The sequence below is a fragment of the Mauremys mutica genome, unplaced genomic scaffold (genome assembly GCF_020497125.1).
Source record: "Mauremys mutica isolate MM-2020 ecotype Southern unplaced genomic scaffold, ASM2049712v1 Super-Scaffold_100475, whole genome shotgun sequence".
NCBI lineage: Eukaryota > Metazoa > Chordata > Testudines > Geoemydidae > Mauremys > Mauremys mutica.
Window position 1 is genome coordinate 165,257 of NW_025423349.1, and position 23,209 is coordinate 188,465.

At 66.6% G+C, this 23,209-nt stretch overlaps 2 protein-coding genes and 2 non-coding genes across 4 annotated transcripts; all 4 read right to left on the reverse strand.

Moving 5' to 3' along the window:
* Positions 1-1,345: 1,345 nt before the first annotated feature.
* Positions 1,346-11,314, reverse strand: CD68 (CD68 molecule). Its single transcript, XM_045001379.1, has 8 exons — positions 11,166-11,314; positions 9,503-9,694; positions 8,775-8,896; positions 6,208-6,848; positions 5,501-5,620; positions 5,299-5,371; positions 1,872-2,039; positions 1,346-1,659 (listed from the first exon to the last, which is right to left on the reverse strand). The coding sequence occupies exons 1-8, from the start codon at positions 11,312-11,314 to the stop codon at positions 1,520-1,522; spliced, it is 1,605 nt and encodes a 534-aa protein (XP_044857314.1). The 3' UTR covers positions 1,346-1,519.
* Positions 11,315-12,625: 1,311 nt separating this feature from the next.
* Positions 12,626-21,364, reverse strand: EIF4A1 (eukaryotic translation initiation factor 4A1). Its single transcript, XM_045001404.1, has 11 exons — positions 21,288-21,364; positions 19,094-19,142; positions 18,800-18,932; positions 17,940-18,079; positions 17,016-17,184; positions 16,657-16,766; positions 15,502-15,645; positions 15,025-15,162; positions 14,607-14,696; positions 14,111-14,190; positions 12,626-13,533 (listed from the first exon to the last, which is right to left on the reverse strand). The coding sequence occupies exons 1-11, from the start codon at positions 21,308-21,310 to the stop codon at positions 13,389-13,391; spliced, it is 1,221 nt and encodes a 406-aa protein (XP_044857339.1). The 5' UTR covers positions 21,311-21,364; the 3' UTR covers positions 12,626-13,388.
* Positions 14,786-14,923, reverse strand: LOC123361391. Its single transcript, XR_006576154.1, has one exon. It is a non-coding gene; the product is annotated as a small nucleolar RNA SNORA42/SNORA80 family (small nucleolar RNA).
* LOC123361392 lies at positions 16,835-16,961 on the reverse strand. Its single transcript, XR_006576155.1, has one exon. It is a non-coding gene; the product is annotated as a small nucleolar RNA SNORD10 (small nucleolar RNA).
* Positions 21,365-23,209: the final 1,845 nt, after the last annotated feature.

A 23,209-nucleotide genomic window follows, 5' to 3' on the forward strand; every position in this document is an offset into this window, starting at 1 on the left:
AGTCCTGGCTCCCAGCCCCCCCTGCTCTAACCCACCAGCCCCCCTCCCTTCCCAGAGCTGAGGAGAGAACCCAGGAGTCCTGGCTCCCAGCCCCCCCTGCTCTAACCCACCAGCCCCCCTCCCTTCCCAGAGCTGAGGAGAGAACCCAGGAGTCCTGGCTCCCAGCCCCCGCCTGCTCTAACCCACCAGCCTCCACTGACCTCCCAGAGCCAGGGAGGGAAGCCAAGCGTCCTGGCTCCCAGCCCCCCCTGCTCTAACCCACCATCCCCCACTCCCCTCCCAGAGCTGGGGAGAGAACCCAGGAGTCCTGGCTCCCAGCCCCCCCTGCTCTAACCCACCAGCCCCCCTCCCTTCCCAGAGCTGAGGAGAGAACCCAGGAGTCCTGGCTCCCAGCCCCCCCCGCTCTAACCCCCCAGCCCCCACTCCCCTCCCAGAGCTTAATCTGCTGAAGGTTTCTTCCCTCCCCGGCCACAACCTCTCCTGGGGGTGGGGGTAGGGAGACAGGTTAAGTGAGGGTGCCAGGCGGGTGTGTGGGTAGGGGCTGGGTGTCAGAACTGGGGTGATGGTGGGGACCTGGGACGTTGAAACCAGGCTGGGGAAGGGGTAGTGCAAGTGGGGGGGAGCAGGGGAGTGTGGGGGGGTATTGGGAGGAACCGGACGCCTGGGTTCTCTGTAGCCGCAATAAACCAAAACTTCAACCCAAAGGAGCCCTGCTATAATTGTCTGCCAACGGATGGACAGCAAGGAGGGGCTGTATCTGCCCATCCAGAGGTGGGCGCATCTCGGCGCCGGGCGAGGGGTCCCCGGGTCACCGGCCGCCCCGCCCCAGAGGTGGCTGCATCTCAGCGCCGGGCGAGGGGTCCCTGGGTCACCGGCCGCCCCGCCCCAGAGGTGGCTGCATCTCAGCGCCGGGCGAGGGGTCCCCGTGTAACCGGCCGCCCCGCCCCAGAGGTGGCTGCATCTCAGCGCCGGGCGAGGGGTCCCTGGGTAACCGGCCGCCCCGCCCCAGAGGTGGCCGCATCTCAGCGCCGGGCGAGGGGTCCCTGGGTCACCGGCCGCCCCGCCCCAGAGGTGGCTGCATCTCAGCGCCGGGCGAGGGGTCCCTGGGTAAGTGGCCGCTCCACCCCAGAAGTGGGCGCATCTCAGCGCCGGGCGAGGGGTCCCTGGGTCCCCGGCCGCCCCGCCCCAGAGGTGGGCGCATCTCCTTAACCCCAGGAGACGTAATGCCCATTTATTATTGAACAGAATTGTTATGGGGGGGCTGATTTTGGGGTGGGGGGCCGGGTAACCCCATCGAGACGGTGCCTAGAGCTGGGGCACGGGCCGTAACTGAGACGTCCTCGTATTTACCAACAATCCCAATTCTTTTTTAATCAGTAAAATAAAACCCATGGATCTCTGAGCCCGTTCCCCGCCCCCAGCCAGCCAGACCCCACCCTGGAGCCGGGTGGGAGCCGGCGCCCCCCAGAGGGGACGGGCCCCTGCCCCCCTCCCCACCCCACCCCAGTGTCCCGGCCCCTCAGAGGGGCTGGTAGCCGCCCTGGGCCCGGCGCCGGCCCACGAGGTAGGCGATGACGATGATGAGGATCAGGATCAGCAGAACCACCACGACAATGACTGGCACCAGCGAGCTGCGCCGCTCCTCTGGGCACAGCTCGGCTGCAAGAGAGGAGGGGCCGGGGGTGAGACGGGGGGCAGGGGGGGGCCGGGGGAGGTGCGAGGGCTAGGGGGGGGCAGGGCTCGGACAGGGGCAAATGGGGGGGGCAGGGGGAGATAGGGATATGGGGCAGCGGAGGGGATTTGGGGTGGGAGGGGGAGCTGAGCGTGGGGCTTGCGGGGGGCAGGTGTGGGGCCGAGGGGGGGGCCGGTACCTTCTCCGAAGTGGCCCCCGGGCAGGGCGAAGGCCTGGAGCCGCTCGTGCAGGGCGTCGAGGTGGAAGGCCGGGGTCAGGGCCAGGCTGCGGTTCTGGCACTGGTACGAGTGGCCCAGCCGGGCTTCGAATTCCCGCAGGCTGGCGTTGTGCGCCCCGAACTGCCGCTCTGGGGGGGGGCCGGGGGGGGCGGAGGTCAGAGCCAGCCCCCCGAATCGCCCGCCTCGCGAGCCCCGAGCCTTTCCCGAAAGTCACCCCGAAACCTCCAGCCCCCCGACCACCGAACCCCCAGTGTCACCCCAACTCCCCAAAGTCACCCCGAACCCTCCAGCCCCCCGACCACCCGAACCCCCAGTGTCACCCCAACTCCCCAAAGTCACCCCGAAACCTCCAGCCCCCCGACCTCCAGAACCTCCAGTGTCACCCCAACTCCCCAAAGTCACCCCGAACCCTCCAGCCCCCCGACCACCCGAACCCCCAGTGTCACCCCAACTCCCCAAAGTCACCCCGAAACCTCCAGCCCCCCCGACCACCCGAACCCCCAGTGTCACCCCGACTCCCCAAAGTCACCCCGAACCCTCCAGCCCCCCCCACCCGAACCCCCAGTGTCACCCCAACTCCCCAAAGTCACCGCGAAACCTCCAGCCCCCCGACCACCTGAACCCCCAGTGTCACCCCAACTCCCCAAAGTCACCCCGAAACCTCCAGCCCCCGACCACCCGAACCCCCAGTGTCACCCCAACTCCCCAAAGTCACCCCGAACCCTCCAGCCCCCCGACCACCTGAACCCCCAGTGTCACCCCAACTCCCCAAAGTCACCCCGAAACCTCCAGCTCCCCAACCACCCGAACCCCCAGTGTCACCCCAACTCCCCAAAGTCACCCCGAAACCTCCAGCCCCCCGACCTCCCGAACCCCCAGTGTCACCCCAACTCCCCAAAGTCACCCTGAAACCTCCAGCTCCCCAACCACCCGAACCCCCAGTGTCACCCCAACTCCCCAAAGTCACCCTGAAACCTCCAGCCCCCCGACCACCCGAACCCCCAGTGTCACCCCGAACCCTCCAGCCTCCCCGACCACCCGAACCCCCAGTGTCACCCCGAACCCTCCAGCCTCCCCGACCACCAGAACCCCCAGTGTCACCCCAACTCCCCAAAGTCACCCCGAACCCTCCAGCCCCCCGACCACCTGAACCCCCAGTGTCAGACTGAAACCTCCAGCCCCCCGACCCCCCGAACCCCCAGTGTCACCCCAACTCCCCAGTCACCCCGAAACCTCCAGTCCCCCCGACCACCCGAACCCCCAGTGTCACCCCAACTTCCAATGTCACCCCGAAACCTCCAGCCCCCCCGACCACCCGAACCCCCAGTGTCACCCCAACTCCCCAAAGTCACCCCGAAACCTCCAGTCCCCCCGACCACCCGAACCCCCAGTGTCACCCCAACTCCCCAAAGTCACCCCGAACCCTCCAGTCCTCCCGACCACCCGAACCCCCAGTGTCACCCCAACTCCCCAATGTCACCCCAAAACCTCCAGCCTCCCCGACCACCCGAACCCCCAGTGTCACCCCAACTCCCCAAAAGTCACCCCGAACCCTCCAGCCCCCCCACCCGAACCCCCAGTGTCACCCCAACTCCCCAATGTCACCCCAAACCCTCCAGCCCCCCCCGACCACCCGAACCCCCAGTGTCACCCCAACTCCCCAAAGTCACCCCGAACCCTCCAGCCTCCCCGACCACCTGAACCCCCAGTGTCACCCCAACTCCCCAGTCACCCCGAAACCTCCAGTCCCCCCGACCACCCGAACCCCCAGTGTCACCCCAACTCCCCAATGTCACCCCGAAACCTCCAGCCCCCCGACCACCCGAACCCCCAGTGTCACCCCAACTCCCCAATGTCACCCCGAATCCTCCAGCCTCCCCGACCCCTCCAGCCTCCCCGACCACCCGAACCCCCAGTGTCACCCCAACTCCCCAAAGTCACCCCGAAACCTCCAGCCCCCCCGACCACCCGAACCCCAGTGTCACCCCAACTTCCCAATGTCACCCCGAAACCTCCAGCCCCCCGACCACCCGAACCCCCAGTGTCACCCCAACTCCCCAATGTCACCCCGAAACCTCCAGCCCCCCGACCTCCCGAACCCCCAGTGTCACCCCAACTCCCCAAAGTCACCCCGAAACCTCCAGCCCCCCGACCACCCGAACCCCCAGTGTCACCCCAACTCCCCAATGTCACCCCGAACCCTCCAGCCTCCCCGACCACCCGAACCCCCAGTGTCACCCCAACTCCCCAAAGTCACCCTGAAACCTCCAGCCCCCCCACCCGAACCCCCAGTGTCACCCCAACTCCCCAAAGTCACCCCGAAACCTCCAGCCCCCCGACCACCCGAACCCCCAGTGTCACCCCAACTCCCCAAAGTCACCCCGAAACCTCCAGCCCCCCGACCACCCGAACCCCCAGTGTCACCCCAACTCCCCAAAGTCACCCCGAACCCTCCAGCCCCCCCGACCACCCGAACCCCCAGTGTCACCCCAACTCCCCAAAGTCACCCCGAAACCTCCAGCCCCCCGACCACCCGAACCCCCAGTGTCACCCCAACTCCCCAAAGTCACCCCGAAACCTCCAGCCCCCCCGACCACCCGAACCCCCAGTGTCACCCCAACTCCCCAAAGTCACCCCGAACCCTCCAGCCCCCCGACCACCTGAACCCCCAGTGTCACCCCAACTCCCCACAGTCACCCCGAACCCTCCAGCCCCCCGACCACCCGAACCCCCAGTGTCACCCTGAAACCTCCAGCCCCCCGACCACCTGAACCCCCAGTGTCACCCCAACTCCCCAAAGTCACCCCGAAACCTCCAGACCGCAGACCACCCGAACCCCCAGTGTCACCCCAACTCCCCAAAGTCACCCCGAACCCTCCCGCCTCCCCGACCACCTGAACCCCCAGTGTCACCCCAACTCCCCAGTCACCCCGAAACCTCCAGTCCCCCCGACCACCCAAACCCCCAGTGTCACCCCAACTCCCCAATGTCACCCCGAACCCTCCAGCCCCCCGACCACCCGAACCCCCAGTGTCACCCCAACTCCCCAAAGTCACCCCGAACCCTCCAGCCCCCCCGACCACCCGAACCCCCAGTGTCACCCCAACTCCCCAAAGTCACCCCGAACCCTCCAGCCCCCCCAACCACCCGAACCCCCAGTGTCACCCTGAACCCTCCAGCCCCCCGACCACCCGAACCCCCAGTGTCACCCCCAACTCCCCAAAGTCACCCCCGACCTCCCTGAACTCCTCACCCCAAACCCCCAGCACCCCAAAGTCACCCCAGCTCCTCAAAGTCACCCCAATGTCAGCCTGACCCCCCCCAAACTCACCCCAATGCCCTGAACTTTTTCCCCGACTCCCCCAAACCTTCCCCCCCGGTTCTCACGTGAGGTCCCAGGAAACTGGAGGCGCAGCTGGGCTCGGACCTCGTGCAGGTAGACGGTGTTTTGGGTTTTATTCTGGGGAGACACAAGGGACCGGAGACGTCGGCCCAGCACGGAGATGCAGCCACCTCTGGGGTGGAGCACAGCCGCTGTTTATACACCCCCCTGCCCCACAGCGCCCCCTGCTGCCCCCCCCGCCGGTACCTTCACGAAGGTGAAATGCAGGAAGCCCTGGGGGAAGTTGAGCTCCATGGTGGCTGACTGGTCGGAGCAATTTCCCGACACCTTCGTCTGGTTCGGCTGGACGGTAAAATTTCCCCAGAGCTGGAAGAGAGAGAGAGGGGAGTCGGGTGACCTGGTATCACCTTCACCCCCCGAACCCCAAGAGTCCTGGGGAGAGAACCCAGGAGTCCTGGCTCCCAGCCCCCCCTGCTCTGACCCACCAGCCCCCACTCCCCTCCCAGAGCCAGGGAGAGAACCCAGGCGTCCTGCTCCCAGCCCCCCCTGCTCTAACCCACCAGCCCCCACTCCCCTCCCAGAGCCAGGGAGAGAACCCAGGCATCCTGGCTACCACCCCCCCTACTCTAACCACTAGACACCACTCCCCTCCCAGAGCCGGGACAGAACCCAGGAGTCCTGGCTCCCAGCCCCCCCTGCTCTAAGCCACCAGCCCCCACTCCCCTCCCAGAGCCGGGGAGAGAACCCAGGAGTCCTGGCTCCCAGCCCCCCCTGCTCTAACCACCACCCCCACTCCCCTCCCAGAGCTGGGGAAAGAACCCAGGAGTCCTGGCTCCCAGCCCCCCCCTGCTCTAACCTACCAGACCCCCTCCGCTCCCAGAGCCAGGGAGAACCCAGGAGTCCTGGCTCCCAGCCCCCCCGTGCTCTAACCAGTAGCCTCCCCTACCCCATACCTGCGCTTTGGAGCTGCTCTCGTATCGGACCCAGATCTGGAGACCCGACTGCACCCGGAGGCAGACCTCCGACCCATTCCACACCGAGTAGTTCCCGACCCCCACATCCGGGGGCACCGGCGGGGCCGCTGTGGTGAGGTGGGGGGTCGTGTGCACCGTGGTGTGGTTGGCCGGGCGGGTCGTGGTGTGGTTGGTCGGGTGGGTCGTGGTGGGGGGTGTCGTGTGGTGGGTCGTGGTGTGATTGGCCGGATGGGTTGTCGTGTGATTGGCCGGGTGGGTCGTGGTGGGGGGCTTCGTGCGGTGGGTCGTGGTGGGGGGCGTCGTGCGGTGGGTCGTGGTGTGATTGGCCGGGTGGGTCGTGGTGGGGGGCTTCGTGCGGTGGGTCGTGGTGGGGGGCGTCGTGCGGTGGGTCGTGGTGTGATTGGCCGGGTGGGTCGTGGTGGGGGGCTTCGTGCGGTGGGTCGTGGTGGGGGGCGTCGTGCGGTGGGTCGTGGTGGTGGGGGTGGTTTTGGTGAAAGACGGCACGAGGGTGGCCGATTTCTTATGCCGGGGGCAGCCGTCGCCGTCGCACGGGGCCTCCATCCCGGAGCCGGGCGTGGTCGGTTCCCGGGACCCCTCGCCGGGCGGGGCGGAGATGCAGACTAGAGGGGTGAGGACGGCGGTGGAGAGGAACAATCAGACCTCCAAAGTAGACACAGGGCACCAATACGCCTCCCCTGGCTAACTGTGTCACTATGGCCATCATTAGGGTCCAGAGTAAACGCACACGTTGCTAACCCGGGAATTATAGAAAGCTAATTTCTCTCCTCCTACAGCCTCTGCCCTCTACCCGCCACGCCCATGTCGGTCCAGAATCAACACCCCCCCCCCCCGAAAAAAATCCATATTCCAAAGGATGTGGGCCCCGCAATTACATCGTGCCCTCAACTCCTGCCCCCTAAGTGATCCTCTCTCAGCCGACACCAGCATCAGAGTTCACCCCCCAATGAAGAAGAAACCCCCAACTCCCTGCATAATCCTTCCTGCCTTGTCGTCACGCCAGCCCACCCCAGTGCTGGCGGCTCCTTTCCAATTGTGCCCTCGGTAGGTTTCAGAGTTAACGCCGCGGCCCGTTTTCTGCGGCCCGACCAAAAGGGACGTTGAGGCCAACGCTACAGATTGCGATGGGCTGAAAAATGTCGACATAACCTTTGCCGGCAGCCGCCTTCGACCCGGGATATTAGCGTGCCACGGCGGGTGGGGTTATATCTCTGAGCGGATGACGGATTTATGGCTGTTTTGAAATCCGCGTTTTTGAAACCAAGTCGGTTTTCTGGCTCATTTTTTCACCCAACATTTCAGGGTTTTTGTGGGGGGGTGAAATTAACGGGGAAACAAAAACAACCCCCCATTTTTTCCCACCCCAGACCAAGCAAATTCAGGCGGTCGTGGCCGACTGGGAGACGTATAAATCTTGAAATATTTCCGCTGTCATAATTGCGCAACGTCAACCTTTGGTTCGAGGCAAAAATAAATAAAAATCTCCTCCGGGCTGTGAGATTTTCGGAGCTATTCTGCGCCCCCCCCCCCCCGCCCCAACACGAATCGTCTAAATTACAATTTTTTTTCCGTGCCAGATGTGTGTGTGGGGGGGATATTGGGTCCCCCACCAAAATAAAAGCCCAAAGGCCCGGCCGATTTTCTGCCGACTGCTGCAAACAATAACATGGACATTCAATTTGGGGGGGGGGCTCGAGGGGGGGAGGGAGCTCAGCCCCCCCCAATTTAGCCGCCTCCAGCGACTCGAACCCGTTCGGCTTTCGTGGGTGCCGACCCGGCAGGAAATGGCCCTTTTCTCACCCAAATCTTTGCGGAAAACCCGACATTGTTTTAAAATGACCCTGGAGCAAAACAGAGGGGTTTTTTTGCACAGGTGAACAAGGTTAAATGGAAGTTGGCGGGGGCTGGGAGCCAGGACTCCTGGGTTCTCTCCGCGCCGCTGGGAGGGGAGTGGGGGCTGGTGGGTTGGGGTTGGGGGGATGGGAGCCGGACTCCTGGGTTCTCTCCCCGGCTCTGGGAGGGGAGTGGGGGCTGGTGGGTCAGAGCAGGGGGGGCTGGGAGCCAGGACTCCTGGGTTCTCTCCACGGCGCTGGGAGGGGAGTGGGGGCTGGTGGTTAGACCAGGGGGGGCTGGGAGCCAGGACTCCTGGGTTCTCTCCCCGGCTCTGGGAGGGGAGTGGGGGCTGGTGGTTAGACCAGGGGGGGCTGGGAGCCAGGACTCCTGGGTTCTCTCCCCGGCTCTGGGAGGGGAGTGGGGGCTGGTGGTTAGAGCAGGGGGGCTGGGAGCCAGGACTCCTGGGTTCTCTCCCCGGCTCTGGGAGGGGAGTGGGGGCTGGTGGGTCAGAGCACGGGGGCTGGGAGCCAGGACTCCTGGGTTCTCTCCCTGGCTCTGGGACGGGAGTGGGGGCTGGTGGGTCAGAGCAGGGGGGGCTGGGAGCCAGGACTCCTGGGTTCTCTCCCCGGCTCCGGGAGGGGAGTGGGGTGCGGTGAGTTAGGGGGATGCGACCTGTAGAGAAGAGCAGCACCTACCTGCCAGGCAGAGCAGCAGACACAGGGTCCCCAGGGTGCCCATGCTGGATCGTCCGTCCGTCCACGGGTCCGTCCCTCGCTCCGCGTCTCCCTCCCGGCCCGTCCTGCGCTTCACTGATAAACTGAAGGAAACGAAACCAGTTCCCTTTCCAAGGTCGCTCACCCGCCTCCCGACTCCAACAACACGCACAGATAACGAATCTGTGAGGCCGAGATGCGCCCACTTCTGGGGTGGAGCGGCCACTTACCCAGGGACCCCTCGCCCAGCGCCAAGATGCAGCCACCTCTGGGGCGGGGCGGCCGGTTACCCAGGGACCCCTCGCCCGGCGCCGAGATGCAGCCACCTCTGGGGCGGGGCAGCCGGTTACCCAGGGACCCCTCGCCCGGCGCCGAGATGCAGCCACCTCTGGGGCGGGGCGGCCGGTTACCCAGGGACCCCTCGCCCGGCGCTGAGATGCACCCACCTCTGGGGCGGGGCGGCCGGTTACCCAGGGACCCCTCGCCCGGCGCTGAGACGCAGCCACCTCTGGGGCGGGGCGGCCGGTAACCCGGGGACCCCTCGCCCGGCGCTGAGACGCAGCCACCTCTGGGGCGGGGCGGCCGGTGACCCGGGGACCCCTCGCCCGGCGCTGAGATGAGCCCACCTCTGGGGCGGGGCGGCCGGTGACCCGGGGACCCCTCGCTCGGCGCTGAGATGCGCCCACCTCTGGGGCGGGGTGGCCGGTTACCCAGGTCCTCCTAGGCCGTGGGGCTGGGCTCTGTGGCTGGATGGGCCCGTGGGCTGGCCTGGGGGTGGCAGGACGCCGCGTCTGATGGGCTCGTGGCTGTGACGGACTCCAGCTGACTCGGAGCGCAGGCCGGGGGCAGAGGGGGCTGATGATTCAGGGCTTTCAGTTCCCCATGAGGAGCCGTGGACGACGCTGAGTCAGCCCCCAGGAAAGGCCTGTGACCTTCACGTGGTGGAGCCGGGGGGGCTGGGAGCCAGGACTCTTGGGTTCTCTCCCCGGCTCTGGGAGGGGAGTGGGGGCTTGGAGCAGAGGGGGCTGGGAGCCAGGACTCCTGGGTTCTTTCCCCTGCTTCATTTTTGCAGGTTCCCTCGACCTTTGAGGCGAGCAGGTGGCTGGGGTGTGGCCGGGCTCCAGCCCCCAAACCGCTCCACCTGCCAGCAAAAATGCCTGTGCCCCTCGCTCCTCCCTCTCAGCCTTCAGCCCCCTCGGCTGGGCGCGTCCCAGCTGCCCCATAACTGGGTCTGACCCGCTCTGCCCTGGAAATCGGAGTGAGCCCCCCGCACCCCCTGTGAGTTGGCACTGGGAGACCGGACTCCTGGGTTCTCTCCCCGGCTCTGGGAGGGGAGTGGGGGCTGGTGGGTTAGAACAGGGGGGGCTGGGAGCCAGGACTCCTGGGTTCTCTCCCCGGCTCTGGGAGGGGAGTGGGGGCTGGTGGGTTAGAGCAGAGGGGGCTGGTAGCCAGGACTCCTGGGTTCTCTCCCCGGCTCTGGGAGGGGAGTGGGGGCCGGTGGGTTAGCGCAGGCGGGGCTGGGAGCCAGGACTCCTGGGTTCTCTCCCCGGCTCTGGGAGGGCAGTGGGAGCTGGTGGGTTAGAGCAGGGGGGGCTGGGAGCCAGGACTCCTGGGTTCTCTCCCCGGCTCTGGGAGGGGAGTGGGGGCCGGTGGGTCAGAGCAGGGAGGCTGGGAGCCAGGACTCCTGGGTTCTCTCCCCGGCTCTGGGAGGCGAGTGGGGGCCGGTGGGTTAGAGCAGGGGGGGCTGGGAGCCAGGACTCCTGGGTTCTCTCCCTGGCTCTGGGAGGGAAGTGGGGGCTGGTGGGTTAGAGCTGGGGGGCTGGGAGCCAGGACTCCTGGGTTCTCTCCTGCCTCTGGGAGGGGAGTGGGGGCTGGTGGGTTAGAGCAGGGGAGGTGGGAGCCAGGACTCCTGGGTTCTCTCCTGGCTCTGGGAGGGAAGTGGGGGCTGGTGGTTAGAGCAGGGGAGGTGGGAGCCAGGACTCCTGGGTTCTCTCCTGGCTCTGGGAGGGGAGTGGGGGCTGGTGGGTCAGAGCAGGGGGGGCTGGGAGCCAGGACTCCTGGGTTCTCTCCTGGCTCTGGCAGGGGAGTGGGGGCTGGTGGTTAGAGCAGGGGGGGGCTGGGAGCCAGGACTCCTGGGTTCTCCCCTTGGTTCTGGGAGGGGAGCAGGGGCTGGGGGGACACTTGTTGGCCTTTGCTTTCTTGGGGGGGAAACCAGGTGCTTTTAGATGCAAAGTGCAGGGTGGGAGGTGACCCCACCCCAGAACTGGCTGCAAACCCCCCCCCCCCCCCCGACTCACCTCTGACTTGCCCCAGGGCTCCAGCCCGCTCCGCTTCTGTCTGCCACCAGGGGTGCTGTGGAGGGAAGCAACTTACGGGCTCCCACCACCAGGGGGCAGCCTCCCGGCGACGCTGCTGCTCCCCTGGGGAACTCTCCGCCCCTGCATCTCCTTGATCTCCACTTGCAGCTGATTAAACCTGCCCCCAGCGACCTGCGGAACTCCCTGCTGCAAGGTGGGAGCCATTCATTGAGAAGCTACAGGGACAGGGGCTGGTAACCCTGCTGGGGAGCTGGGGCTAGGCCCCAGCCGTCCTGCTACAACGTGCCCTGTGGCAACAGGGGAGCGGGAGCCCGGACTCCTGGGTTCTGTCGGCCCCGTGCCCTCAGGGATTCGGGCTCGGACGCCTGGGTTCACTGCTGGCCAGCTGGGGCCGGGCCCTGTGAACCTCTGGGTCTCCGCCTAAGGGGGGCTCTTACCCGTGACCGAGTGGCAGCATCACGACAGCCTTGCACCATGGGAAGCCCGGCTGTTCACCCAGGGGACTCCCCGCCACAGGATTTTGCAGCTCTCGCACCGGGGTTCTCATAGTTAGGCACTGGTGACCCCTTTTCACCCAGCAACCCCCTGAGTGCAACCCCCCCTCATCAATTAAAAACCTGTTCCAGAAATTTATCACCCTTATAAATGCTGGAGGCAAAGTGGGGTTCGGGGTGGAGCCTGACAGCTCCCAACCCCCCCATGTAATAACCTCATGACCCCGCTGAGGGGTCCCAACCCCCCCGTTTGAGACCCACTGAGCCAGCACAACAGGGTAGTGGAGAATGGGCCCTGCTGTATGTGGGACCCTGTCCTCCCTCCCCTGCAGTTTGGGGGGTACAGACAGGAACCATGTTCCCAGAGTCAAAGGATCTCCACTGTCACCCCCTTTTTTCAGCCCAGCTGCCCCTGAGAGTCAAAGCAGTGTGAACTCCTAGCCCCATGGTGCAGCACAGGACATGCTGGCAGGAGAGGTTTCGCCATCCTTCCCCCTCATCAGTCCAGCAGCAGGGATCCCACCGCTCCCACCAACACCCTCCGCTATCAGCCCCCTTGCTTTTCCGGTGAGTAGATGGCAAGGCCCTCCCGCAAAAGGTGGTAGCGGCTCGATGTCTCAGTGGGGAAACTGAGGCAAGGAAGGAGGCATGCTACTTGCCAGGTGTCACTTGAGGCCACGGGTTGGTAAAAAAAAAAAAAAGCTGGCAGCCCGGTGCAGTAACAACTACCCCACATTGGCTCTTAAGTGGAACAATATGGGGTAAAGGGATTCCCCCACCCTGCTCAAAATGCATCTGGGAGGATCAGCCATGCAAGACTCTGGGATCCCACCGCTGCCACCAATGCCTCTGAGAGAGAGGATTAGCCCTGCAAAAGGCTGCAGGAGCAGCGAGGACACCCCTCCTCCAGCCAACCGGGATTCAGGGGAGGGGCCGGCCAAACTGCCTTGAGCACCCCCCCTGGGGGGGGGGGGGAGAGAAGGGGTCACCCCCACTTTACAAACACAACCCAAAGCAGCTGCCATTTTGAAAGAAGATTTTTATTTGGTACGTTCGTTTCCTTTCAATAAATACTATACAAAAAAAAGTAAAAAGGTCGCACACAATTTTGTTGGGTGGGGGGGGGGAGAAAAAAATTGAGTGCGGGGGGGGAGAAATTTCTAGCTTAATGTTTGGGGGGCAACTGATTTGGGGGGGCTCCCTCCCCCCGACAGCTACCAACCCTGAGGTAGGTCCGACTTGCAAGCAGTTCGATTTAGCACCAGGATCAGGGTGGGGTAGCTTGGGGGGCTCGTTAAGAGACGGCCAGATTGTATGGGGGGCGGGGCTGGGAGAGCAGGACTCCGGGGTTCTTACGCTGGAGCGGGGAGAGAAGCTGGCACATCCCAGGGGCGTCTTAGCGGACAGGAGCCAGGATCCCACCTGCGCCCCCTCAGTTAAAGAGGGGCTAGCCTGGGTTCTCTCCCCGCCCACAGCCCGGACGCCTGGGTTCTGGAACCCAGGCGTCCGGGCACAGCCGGTTCTAGGAACACGAAGGAAACGGGGGAGAAGGGGGGGGACCCCCGGCATGAGACAGCGAGAAGTGGACAGAGACCAGAGAAATGCCACGAAACACTAAAGTGGATTTTTTTTTTTCACCTCCAAAAAGTGACATTTATTCAAAAGAACCAACAACAACAAAACAAAAATAAATCAAAAAAAAAAAAAAAAGAGGAAAATAATTAAAAAAAGTGTCCGGCGCCGGCGCGCGAGGGGCAGCGCCCGGGGCGCCCCGCGGGGGGCGCTCAGATGAGGTCGGCCACGTTCAAGGGCATCTCCTCGATGGAGGTGTTGTAGAAGGTCTCGATGTCGCGCAGGGTGCGCTTGTCCTCCTCCGTCACCATGTTGATGGCCACCCCCTTGCGGCCGAAGCGCCCCCCTCGGCCGATCCTGGGGAGGGGGGGGAGGAGGGGTGAGCCCGGACGCCTGGGTTCTCTCCCGGCGCTGGGCGGGGAGGGGGGCTGGTGGGTTACAGCGGGAGGGGCTGGGAGCCAGGACGCCTGGGTTCTCTCCCCGGCGCTGGGAGGGGAGCGGGGGCTAGTGGGTTAGAGCGGGGGGGCTGGGAGCCCGGACACCTGGGTTCGCTCCCTGGCTCTGGGAGGGGCTGGGAGCCCGGACACCTGGGTTCTCCCCGGCTCGGGGAGGGGGGGCTGGTGGATTAGAGCAGGGGGACGGGGAACCAGGACGCCTGGGTTCTCTCCCCAGCTCTGGGAGGGGCTGAGAGCCTGGACGCCTGGTTCTGGGAGGGGAGGCGGGGGCTGGGAGCCAGGACTCCTGGGTTCTCTCCCTGGCTCTGGGAGGGGAGTGGGGGCTTGTGGGTTAGAGCAGGGGGGGCCGGGAGCCCGGACACCTGGGTTCTCTCCCCGGCTCTGGGAGGGGAGGGGGGGGGCTGGTGGGTTAGAGCAGGGGGACGGGGAACCAGGACGCCTGGGTTCTCCCCGGCTCGGGCAGGGGCCGCCCCCGGTACCTGTGGATGTAGTTCTCCCGGTTGGTGGGCAGGTCGTAGTTAATGACGAGCGACACCTGCTGCACGTCAATGCCACGGGCCTGAGGGGGGGGAGAAGAATCCACGTTCAGGCCCCGGCCCCCCCACGTGTGGGGCAGGGCCCGTGCCCGGCCTGTGGGCTGCCGTTCCGTGGCCGAGGCCCAGGGGTGGGGGCGCCCGCCGCACGGAGCAGCCCCCCCTTGGTGTGCCAAGGAGCTACATTCCGCATACAGCACGGGGGGGCTGGGCGGAGAGGGAATCTCCTTGGGGGGGGGGAGCCCCCAGGACACCTGGGTTCACTGACACCCAAGATGGCCGCTGTCATGTGACGGCAGCCATTTTAAGAGGGGCCGGATCTTTCCGGCTCTCCCCTCCCCCCCCGGGCAGACCCAACCCCAGCCCCCCACAGCAGCCTCCCCCAAATTAACTCACCCCATAACACCCCCCAGTCCCTCCCACAGCCCCCCAGCGTCCTCACCAGCAGGTCAGTGGTGATGAGGACCCGGCTGGAGCCGGAGCGAAATTCCCGCATGATCACGTCCCGCTCCTTTTGGTCCATGTCTCCGTGCTGGGGGGGCAGAAAAGAGGGTCGTTAGGACTGTGGGTTAGCTACTAACGCATGCGGGAGGGGTGTCTGGGGGACCCCCCCTCAAAAACAGCTGTGCCCCCCATTTCAGGGACCGGGACCCACAGGCACTAGGGCGGCCATGGTTCAGGGGGGCCAGCTGCTCTTGCATGGAGTACACTATGGAGGGGCCATGGTGGGGGACCCCCACCATAAATCCACAGCCATGCAGCCCCCCACTCCCCTCCCGGAGCCGGGGAGAGAACCCAGGCGTCCTGGCTCCCAGCCCCGGGGAGAGAACCCAGGCGTCCTGGCTCCGCCCCCCCCGTACCATGGCAGAGACGGTGAAGTCCCGGGCATGCATCTTCTCGGTGAGCCAGTCCACCTTCCGGCGGGTGTTGATGAAGATCACGGCTTGGGTGATGGTCAGGGTCTCGTAGAGATCGCAGAGAGTGTCCAGCTTCCACTCCTGGGGGGGGGGACAGGACCAGTGGGGGTGAGGGCTAGGGCTGACAGGCCCCCCACCCCGCCCCACTGATGTGGGGGGACCCCTGGAAAGTCAGCTCCCAACTCCGGCAGGGCCTCCAGACTCCCAAGACAGCACATTGTGCCGCGTTTCAGGGACCGAGACCCAGAGACATTGGGGGTGGCCATGGTTCAGGGGGGCTCATCGCTCTCGCATGGGGTACACTATGGAGATGCCATGGAAGGACCCCTCCATAAATCCAAGACCACGCGGCTGGGATGGGACGAGAACCCAGGAGTCCTGGGCTCTCAACCCCCAACGCTCTCCCCCCACCCCGCTCACCTCTCTCTCGACGTTGATGTAGAACTGCCGGATGCCCTCCAGGGTCAGCTCCTCCTTCTTCACCAGGATGCGGATCGGGTCCCGCATGAACTTCTTGGTCACCTCCAGCACGTCCATGGGCATCGTGGCCGACAGGAGCACCACCTGGGGGGGCGGAGGGGGGGCAGTGAGAGGCACTGCTGCCAGCCTGCCCCACCCAGAGATCCCCTCTGCTCTCACAGGTGCAGCATCTCCCCCTGGGTTCTAGACCCCTCTACTGGTGGTTCTAGCTCCCCATTAACTAGCAACTGCCCCATGGGCTCTAGACCCTTCTACTCTACTGGTGGTTCTAGCTCCTCATTAACTAGCACCTGTCCCCTGGGTTCTAGACCCCTCTACCCTACTGGTGGCCCCAGCGCCCCATGCTCTAGATCCCTCCACTGGTGGTTCCAGCTCCCCGGGTTCTAGATCCCGGCATTGGTGGCTCCAGCTAGCTCCCTAATGACTAGGTCCTGCCCCTTGGGTTCTAGACCCCTCTACTCTACTGGTGGCTCCAGTTCCCTTCTGGGCTCTAGACCCCTCCACTGGAGGTTCTAGCTGCCCATTACTAGCACCTGTCCCCGGGTTCTAGATCCTCCCACTGGTGCCTCCCGCTCCCCGGGTTCTAAACCCCTCTACTAGTAGCTGCAGCACCCCACCGACTAGCCCCTGGATTCTAAATCCCCACCCTGCCCCCAATGGACTTACCCTTTGGGTTCTAGACCCCCCTTTACTGCAAGTTCTAACTCCTTACGGACCAGTCCAGTCTCTGGGTTCAGAGCTCCGCCCTTTCCGCCACTCAGTTCATTCCACTGCTGCTTGGGCTTCGCCCCGTCACCACAATCCCAGCTCCTTACGGTCTCGTGCTACCCCCTCGGTTCTAGATCCCGGCAGCTGGGTTCAACTCCCCATGGATAGTTGAGCTTCTCGTCCTACCACTTTGTAAGGTCTGGCCACTTCCGGAGACACCCTCCTCCTAATAACCTAGAACCCCCCACCCCGTTCTAGACTCCCCATCCTCCTCCCCTCGATTGTGGTGGTCTCCTCCAGCAAGCCCAAAGCCTGGATGACCCCCCAGTTCTGGATCCAGCTCCTCCCAGACGCCAGTTCTGGGTCCCCCCCGGGTTCCAAGCCCACCTGGGTGTTCCCGCTCAGCTTCTGGAATATGTCGTAAATCTGATCCTTGAAGCCCCGGCTCAGCATCTCGTCGGCTTCGTCCAGCACGAACATCTTAATGAATTTGGGAGCTGCGGGGAGAGGCGGCCGTTAGCCGGACGGAGGGAGTAGCCGGCCGCCGGGGATCAAGCCGGCCGCTGTTCTCAGTCGGACGGTTCTGATCACACCCAGAAGCCCCTGTGCCAGGCCCGGACGGCAGAACGCCTAGCAGGGGGCACCAGGCGGCACCGGGATCAGCTGACACGCATGGGGAATCATCACCGAACAGATACAGGGTGGGGCACCTGGAGAGGGGACCGCCCCCCACCCACAAAACTTACACAGGTATCTCCTGTTCAACATGTCGAAGACACGGCCCGGGGTCCCCACAATGATATGGGGGGCTTCCATCTGCAGCTTCTGCACCTCGGCCCGGACGTTGGTGCCCCCGATACAGGCGTGGCACGAGGCCCCCATGTAGTCCCCGAGGGCCATCACCACCTTCTGGATCTGCAGCGAGGAAGCGAGGGTGAGCGGCCGGAGAGCCAGGCTTCGCCCCAGAGGTGGCCGCATCTCAGCGCCAGGCGAGGGGTCCCCGGGTCACCGGCCGCCCCGCCCCAGAAGTGGCCGCATCTCAGCGCTTGGCACCAGGGAACCCCCGACAGCCGTGTGCCCCCCGCATGAACCAGCGACAGCCACCGCCCGGGATACTGCGCTGGGATGAATGGGGGCTCGTCTCTCTCCCCCTGCTAGATGTAAGAGCCGCGCCACCAACCAGACGCCTCTTTGCCCAGGTAGCAAGGGAGGAAGCGGCTCTGATGCCAAGGACCCATGTTCTTACACCACTGGGGAGGTGGGGAGCCAGGATGCCTGGGTTCTCCCCCCGGTTCTGGGAGGGGAGTGAGGGCTGGTGGGTTAGAGCAGGGGGGGGCTGGGAGCCAGGACTCCTGGGTTCTCTCCCCGGCTCTGGGAGGGCAGTGGGGGCTGGTGGGTTGGAGCAGGGGGGCTGGGAGCCAGGAGTCCTGGGTTCTCTCCCCCGGCTCTGGGAGGGCAGTGGGGGCTGGTGGGTTGGAGCAGGGGGGCTGGGAGCCAGGACTCCTGGGGGGCTGGTGGGTTGGAGCAGGGGGGCTGGGAGCCAGGACTCCTGGGTTCTGTCACCTTTGATGTCTGAGTTAAGAAAGGAGCTGGGCAGGGATCGTTACCAGGCTGAGTCACCGCTTTAAACGAGGGGGGGGCGGGGCACTGCTCCGCCCCAGCCAGCTCACCTGCTGGGCTAACTCACGGGTGGGGGCCAGCACCAAGGCCTGGGTGGCCTTGAGGTCCAGCTCGATCTGCTGGAGGATCGAGATGGCGAAGGTGGCCGTCTTCCCAGTGCCAGACTGAGCTTGTGCAATGACATCGTAACCTGGGGGAAGACCAGACATCACCGGTCAGCTGCCCCGCCCCAGAGGTGGGCGCATCTCAGTGCCGGGCGAGGGGTCCCTGGGTAACCAGCCGCTCCGCCCCAGAGGTGGCTGCGTCTCTGCGCTGGGCGAGGGGTCCCTGGGTAACCAGCCGCCCCGCCCCAGAGGTGGCCGCATCTTCAGGCCAGGCGAGGGGTCCCTGGGTAACCAGCTGCCCCACCCCAGAGGTGGCTGCATCTTCAGGCCGGGCGAGGGGTCCCTGGGTAACCAGCCGCTCCGCCCCAGAGGTGGCTGCATCTCAGCGCCGGGCGAGGGGTCCCTGGGTAACTGGCCGCCCCCCCCCAGAGGTGGGCGCATCTCAGCGCCGGGCGAGGGGTCCCTGGGTAACCGGCCGCCCCGCCCCAGAGGTGGCTGCATCTCAGCGCTGGGCGAGGGGTCCCTGGGTAACCGGCCACCCCGCCCCAGAGGTGGCCGCATCCTGAGAAGCCCTGACAGCCGTGTGCCCCCAGCATGAACCAGCCACAACCACCGCCCGGGATCTTGCGCTGGGATGAACGAGGGCTCGTCTCTCTCCCCCCCGCTGGATTCAAGAGCCGCGCCACCAACCAGACGCCTCTTTGTCCATTAGCCGGGGGGGGGGGTGTGTGTGTCCGGCCGGGGTCCCCGCCCCCCGAACGCCGCCCCGCGGGGATCGCTCGCCCCCTCCCCGGGGGCCGACTCACCCTTGATACAAGGAAGAATGGCTCGCTGCTGGATGGCGGAGGGCTTCTCAAACCCGTAGGCGTAGATTCCCCGCAGCAGGGACTCCGACAGGTTCATGTCGTCAAAGCTGTCAACGATCTCATTCCAGTTGCTCTGAAATGGGGGGGGGAGAGAAGGGTTAACACCCCCCCCATGTGTTCCCCACTGCTCCCCACACATGCCCCCCCATGAGCCCATTGAAGCCCCCTCCCCTCCCCCAAACCTGCACAACTCGGCCTCCTGTTCCAGACCCCCGACCCCCAGCCCCTGCCCACCTCAATGATGCCATCGGGGTCCATTCCCTCGGGGCCATTGTCTCTAGATCTGGAAGGAGAAGGGGAGAAAGGAGGGGGCGGTTAGACAAGGTTACGGAGAACCAGACGGCGCCCCCACGGTCCCTGGGGGTCGTTCGCCCGCTGGGCTCCCCCCCCCCACATGCACATGTCCATTTAGAGATGCCATCAGGACCCCCGGCACCCATCTCCCCCCCCCAAACCTCCCCCTGAGCAGGGCAAATCCTCCCCTTTCTACACCCGCAACCCCAAAACCTCTTCACCTCCTCTGCCTAAACAGCCAGGGGGTGTCTCACCCCCCCCCCCCACAGGGCCCTTCCCCACCCCCCAGGCCCGGAATCCCCCTCCCCTTATGAGACTTGGGGGGGACCCTGGCCCCAGCCAAAGTGGGGGTGATGCAATCCCCCTCTTCCTACCTAGGCAGCGTCCCCCCACACCTGCTATCCCCCTTCCCACTCCTGCCTGCCCCCCCTCCAATCCCTCCCCCGGCCTGGGGTCCCCCAACTCCTCCTATCCCCTTTCCCTCCTCCCATCGCTCCCCCCCCCAGCCTGGGGTTCCCCAACTCCTCCTACCCCCCCCCCATCTCCCTCCCATTCCCCCCCCCACCTGGGGTCCCCCAACTCCTCCTATCCCCCCCCCCCATCTCCTACCTTCTCACCTCCCTCCCAATCCCCCCACCCGGCCCAGGGTCCCCCAGCTCCCCCCTCCCCCCCAGCCTGCCCCCCTCCTCCCAATCTCCTGCCTTCCCCACTCCCCCCTCCCAGGGTCCCCCCCCCACTCCTCCCCCCCCCCCATCTTCTGCCTCCCCCCTCCTGGGGTCCCCCAACTCCTCCTATCCCCTTTCCTTCCTCCCACGGCCGCCTCCTCCTTTCCCTCCTCCCATCGCTCCCCCCCCAGCCTGGGGTTCCCCAACACTTCCCATCATGCCCCCCCATCTCCCTCCCATTCCCCCCCCCAGCCTGGGGTTCCCCAACTCCTCCTAACCCCCCCCCCATCTCCTCCCATCACCCTCCCCATCTCCTGCCTCCCCCCCCAGGGTCCCCCCCCATCTCCTGCCTCCCCCCCTCCCCTCCCCTCCCCAGGGCCCCCCCCCATCTCCTGCCTCCCCACCAGGGGTCCCCCAGCTGCTCCCCTCCCCCCTGGGGTCCTCCCCTCCCCCCCCGTGTCAGGCGGGGGCCGGAAGTGACCCCTCCCCCCCCGCGCCCGGCCCAGGCCTCGCTCCACGTGCTCAGGCCTCTGGCCTGCCTTCCCCCCCCGCCCGCCCGTCCCCACGCGGGCCGGAAGCCCCGCCCCCTCGCCCTGCCCATTGGCGGGGCGGCCGGCGTGACGTCACGGCCGCGGTCCCCGGATGCCCGGACAATGGAGGCGGCCCGGCGGGGTCGCGCCTCCCCCCAACCCCCCCGCGCGGGGCAGGAATGGATTCGCCCGTTTGCTACCCAATGGATCCGCCCGGGAGAAACCAACCCGCACCCCCCCCCCCGCGCCGGGTGGTTCCGTCTTGTGCCCCCCCCAATTTTTTTTTTAACTAGAACCCCCCCCCCGGGTATAATGGACTCTTCCACTCCCCCCCCGCCACAGGACCAGATGGTTCCGTCCGGGGCCAGGCCGCATCCAGAGCTTCCCACCGTCACAAAATGGCGTCGCACAACCCCCCCCCCGCAACTCGGGCGGGGATGGTTCCGTCCAACCCCCTGCTCGGTGGCTCACACGGCGCCCCCTCCCCCTTAGCGGGAATGGTCTCGCCCACCTTTCTCTCCCCCCCCCCCCGCGCTCCGGGCCCGGATGGCTCCGCTCGCGTTCTCCGGAGAGGAGGTGGTTTAAATGGACTCGACCGCCCCCCCCCGGGGAAAATAAGGGAATGGATTGGTCCATCCACCGCCCAAACCGGGAGGACACCCCCCACCACCACCAAACGGATGGTACCGCCCATGGAGCGCGTGTCCCTACGTGCGTGCGTGTGTGGGGGTCGATTCGCGGCCTAAACGCCGCTTTGCTATAATGGTCTCGCCCAACTGCCCCCCCCCCGCCGCGGGATGGTTCGGCCCATGGAACGGCCCGCGAGCAGGGAGTAGAACGCCGCGGTGGCCGCGACCACTGCAGCGGGGGGGGGCGGGGGGGTTCGCTGGGAAATGGTCCGGTCCGGTCAGGCCCAGCCGGGGCCGCGCGCGCACTCACCGGCTCTCCAGACTCGCAGACATCCTGGGCAGGATCCTGCCCCCGCCCGCCTCGCCCTGTCTTATAACCCCCCGGCAGGCCCCGCCCCCGCCGCGCTCCCATTGGCCGCCCGCCCACCGGCCCCGCGCCCATTGGCTCCTTCCCCCGCAGGGCCCGCCTCCCGGCCCCGCTCCCATTGGCCGCCCGGCTCACGGCCGGTGACGTCGAAGCCGATTGAAAAGAGGCGTGTGACGTCAAGGCGCCCTGCCCCCCCCACCCCGGGGATTGGGCGGCGGCCCCGCCCGCGAGCGGGGTGAGTCAGGCGCCAACACGCCGCGCGGCGATTGGCCGGGGCGCACGCCCGTCACAGCTCGCCGAGCCAATGGGCGGATGGGCCGGCAGGAAGGGGCGGGGCTGCGGGCCGGAAGTGAGGCCGGCAGGGGTCGCACACGTGGGTGGCGACAGGCTGCGGCCTCCCTTTGTGCGCGTTTCGCTCGCGGCGCCGTGACCCCTCCCGGCACCCGTACCCCAGCCCCCCACCCCGACACAGCCCCCCCCACAGGGTCCCCCCACATTCCCTCCTACCAGCCCCCCCAGGCACAGCCCCCCTAATCCCCCCAGCCCCAGGGTCCCCCCACATCCCCTCCCCCCCAGCCACAGCCCCCCGATCCCCTCCCCCCCACATCCCCTCCTACCACCCCCTCAGCCCCCCACATCCCCTCCACCACCCATCCCCTCCTACCAGCCCCAACCCCCCACATCCCCTCCTACCAGCCCCCCCAGCCACAGCCCCCCACATCCCCTCCTACCAGCCCCCCCAGCCACAGCCCCCCAGATCCCCTCCCCCCCCCATCCCCTCCTACCAGCCCCCCCCAGCCACAGCCCCCCTGTTCCCCCCAGCCCCAGGGTCCCCCCACATCCCCTCCCCCCCAGCCCCCAGCCCCCCACATCCCCTCCCCCCCACATCCCCTCCTACCAGCCCCCCCCAGTCACAGCCCCCCTGATCCCCCCAGCCCCAGGGTCCCCCCACATCCCCTCCCCCCCAGCCACAGCTCCCCGATCCCCTCCCCCCACATCCCCTCCTACCACCCCCCAGCCCCCACCTCCCCTCCCACCCACAGCCCCTCTTAACATCCCCAACCCCCCACATCGCCTTCTACCAGCCCCCCCAGCCTAAGCCCCGCTGATCCCCTCATACCAGCCCCCCCAGCCTCAGCCCCCCTGATCCCCTCCCCCCCACATCCCCTCCTACCAGCGCGCCCCTGCCTCAGCCCGCGTGTTCCCCGCTTGCCCCGGGTCCCCCCACATCCCCTCCCCCCCAGCCCCCAGCCCCCCACATCCCCTCCCCCCCACATCCCCTCCTACCAGCCCCCCCCAGCCACAGCCCCCCTGATCACCCCATCTCCAGGTTCCCCCCACATCCCCTCCCCCCCAGCCACAGCCCCCCTGATCCCCTCCCCCCCCCATCCCCTCCTACCAGCCCCCAGCCCCCCACATCCCCTCCCCCCACATCCCCTCCTACCAGCCCCAACCCTCCACATCCCCTCCTACCAGCCCCCCCCCAGCCACAGCCCCCCAGCCACCCTCCCCCCCACATCCCCTCCTACCAGCCCCCCCAGCCACAGCCCCCCTGATCCCCTCCCCCCCACATCCCCTCCTACCAGCCCCCCCCAGCCACAGCCCCCCTGATCCCCCCAGCCCCTGGGTCCCCCCACCTCCCCTCCCCCCCCGCCCCCACCCCCCCCCATCCCCTCCCCCCCACATCCCCTCCTACCAGCCCCCCCAGCCACAGCCCCCCTGATCCCCTCCCCCCCACATCCCCTCCTACCAGCCCCCCCAGCCCCCCACATCCCCTCCTACCAGCCCTCCCCAGCCACAGCCCCCCTGATCCCCCTAGCCCCAGGGTCCCCCCACATCCCCTCCCCCCCCAGCCACAGCCCCCC

Excerpts from the sequence above, each read along its gene's own strand:
- CD68 (XM_045001379.1), bottom strand. The coding sequence starts at position 11,314 with ATGGCTCCCACCTTGCAGCAGGGAGTTCCGCAGGTCGCTGGGGGCAGG. Across the intron at positions 8,897-9,502 it reads CACGGCCTAGGAGGACCTGG|TTTATCAGTGAAGCGCAGGA; the intron begins GTAACCGGCCAC and ends CGTTTCCTTCAG. Across the intron at positions 5,372-5,500 it reads TGCATTTCACCTTCGTGAAG|AATAAAACCCAAAACACCGT; the intron begins GTACCGGCGGGG and ends GTGTCTCCCCAG.
- EIF4A1 (XM_045001404.1), bottom strand. The coding sequence starts at position 21,310 with ATGTCTGCGAGTCTGGAGAGCCG. Across the intron at positions 18,933-19,093 it reads ACCCCGATGGCATCATTGAG|AGCAACTGGAATGAGATCGT; the intron begins GTGGGCAGGGGC and ends CCCCCATTTCAG. Across the intron at positions 17,185-17,939 it reads CCCGTGAGTTAGCCCAGCAG|ATCCAGAAGGTGGTGATGGC; the intron begins GTGAGCTGGCTG and ends TCCTCGCTGCAG.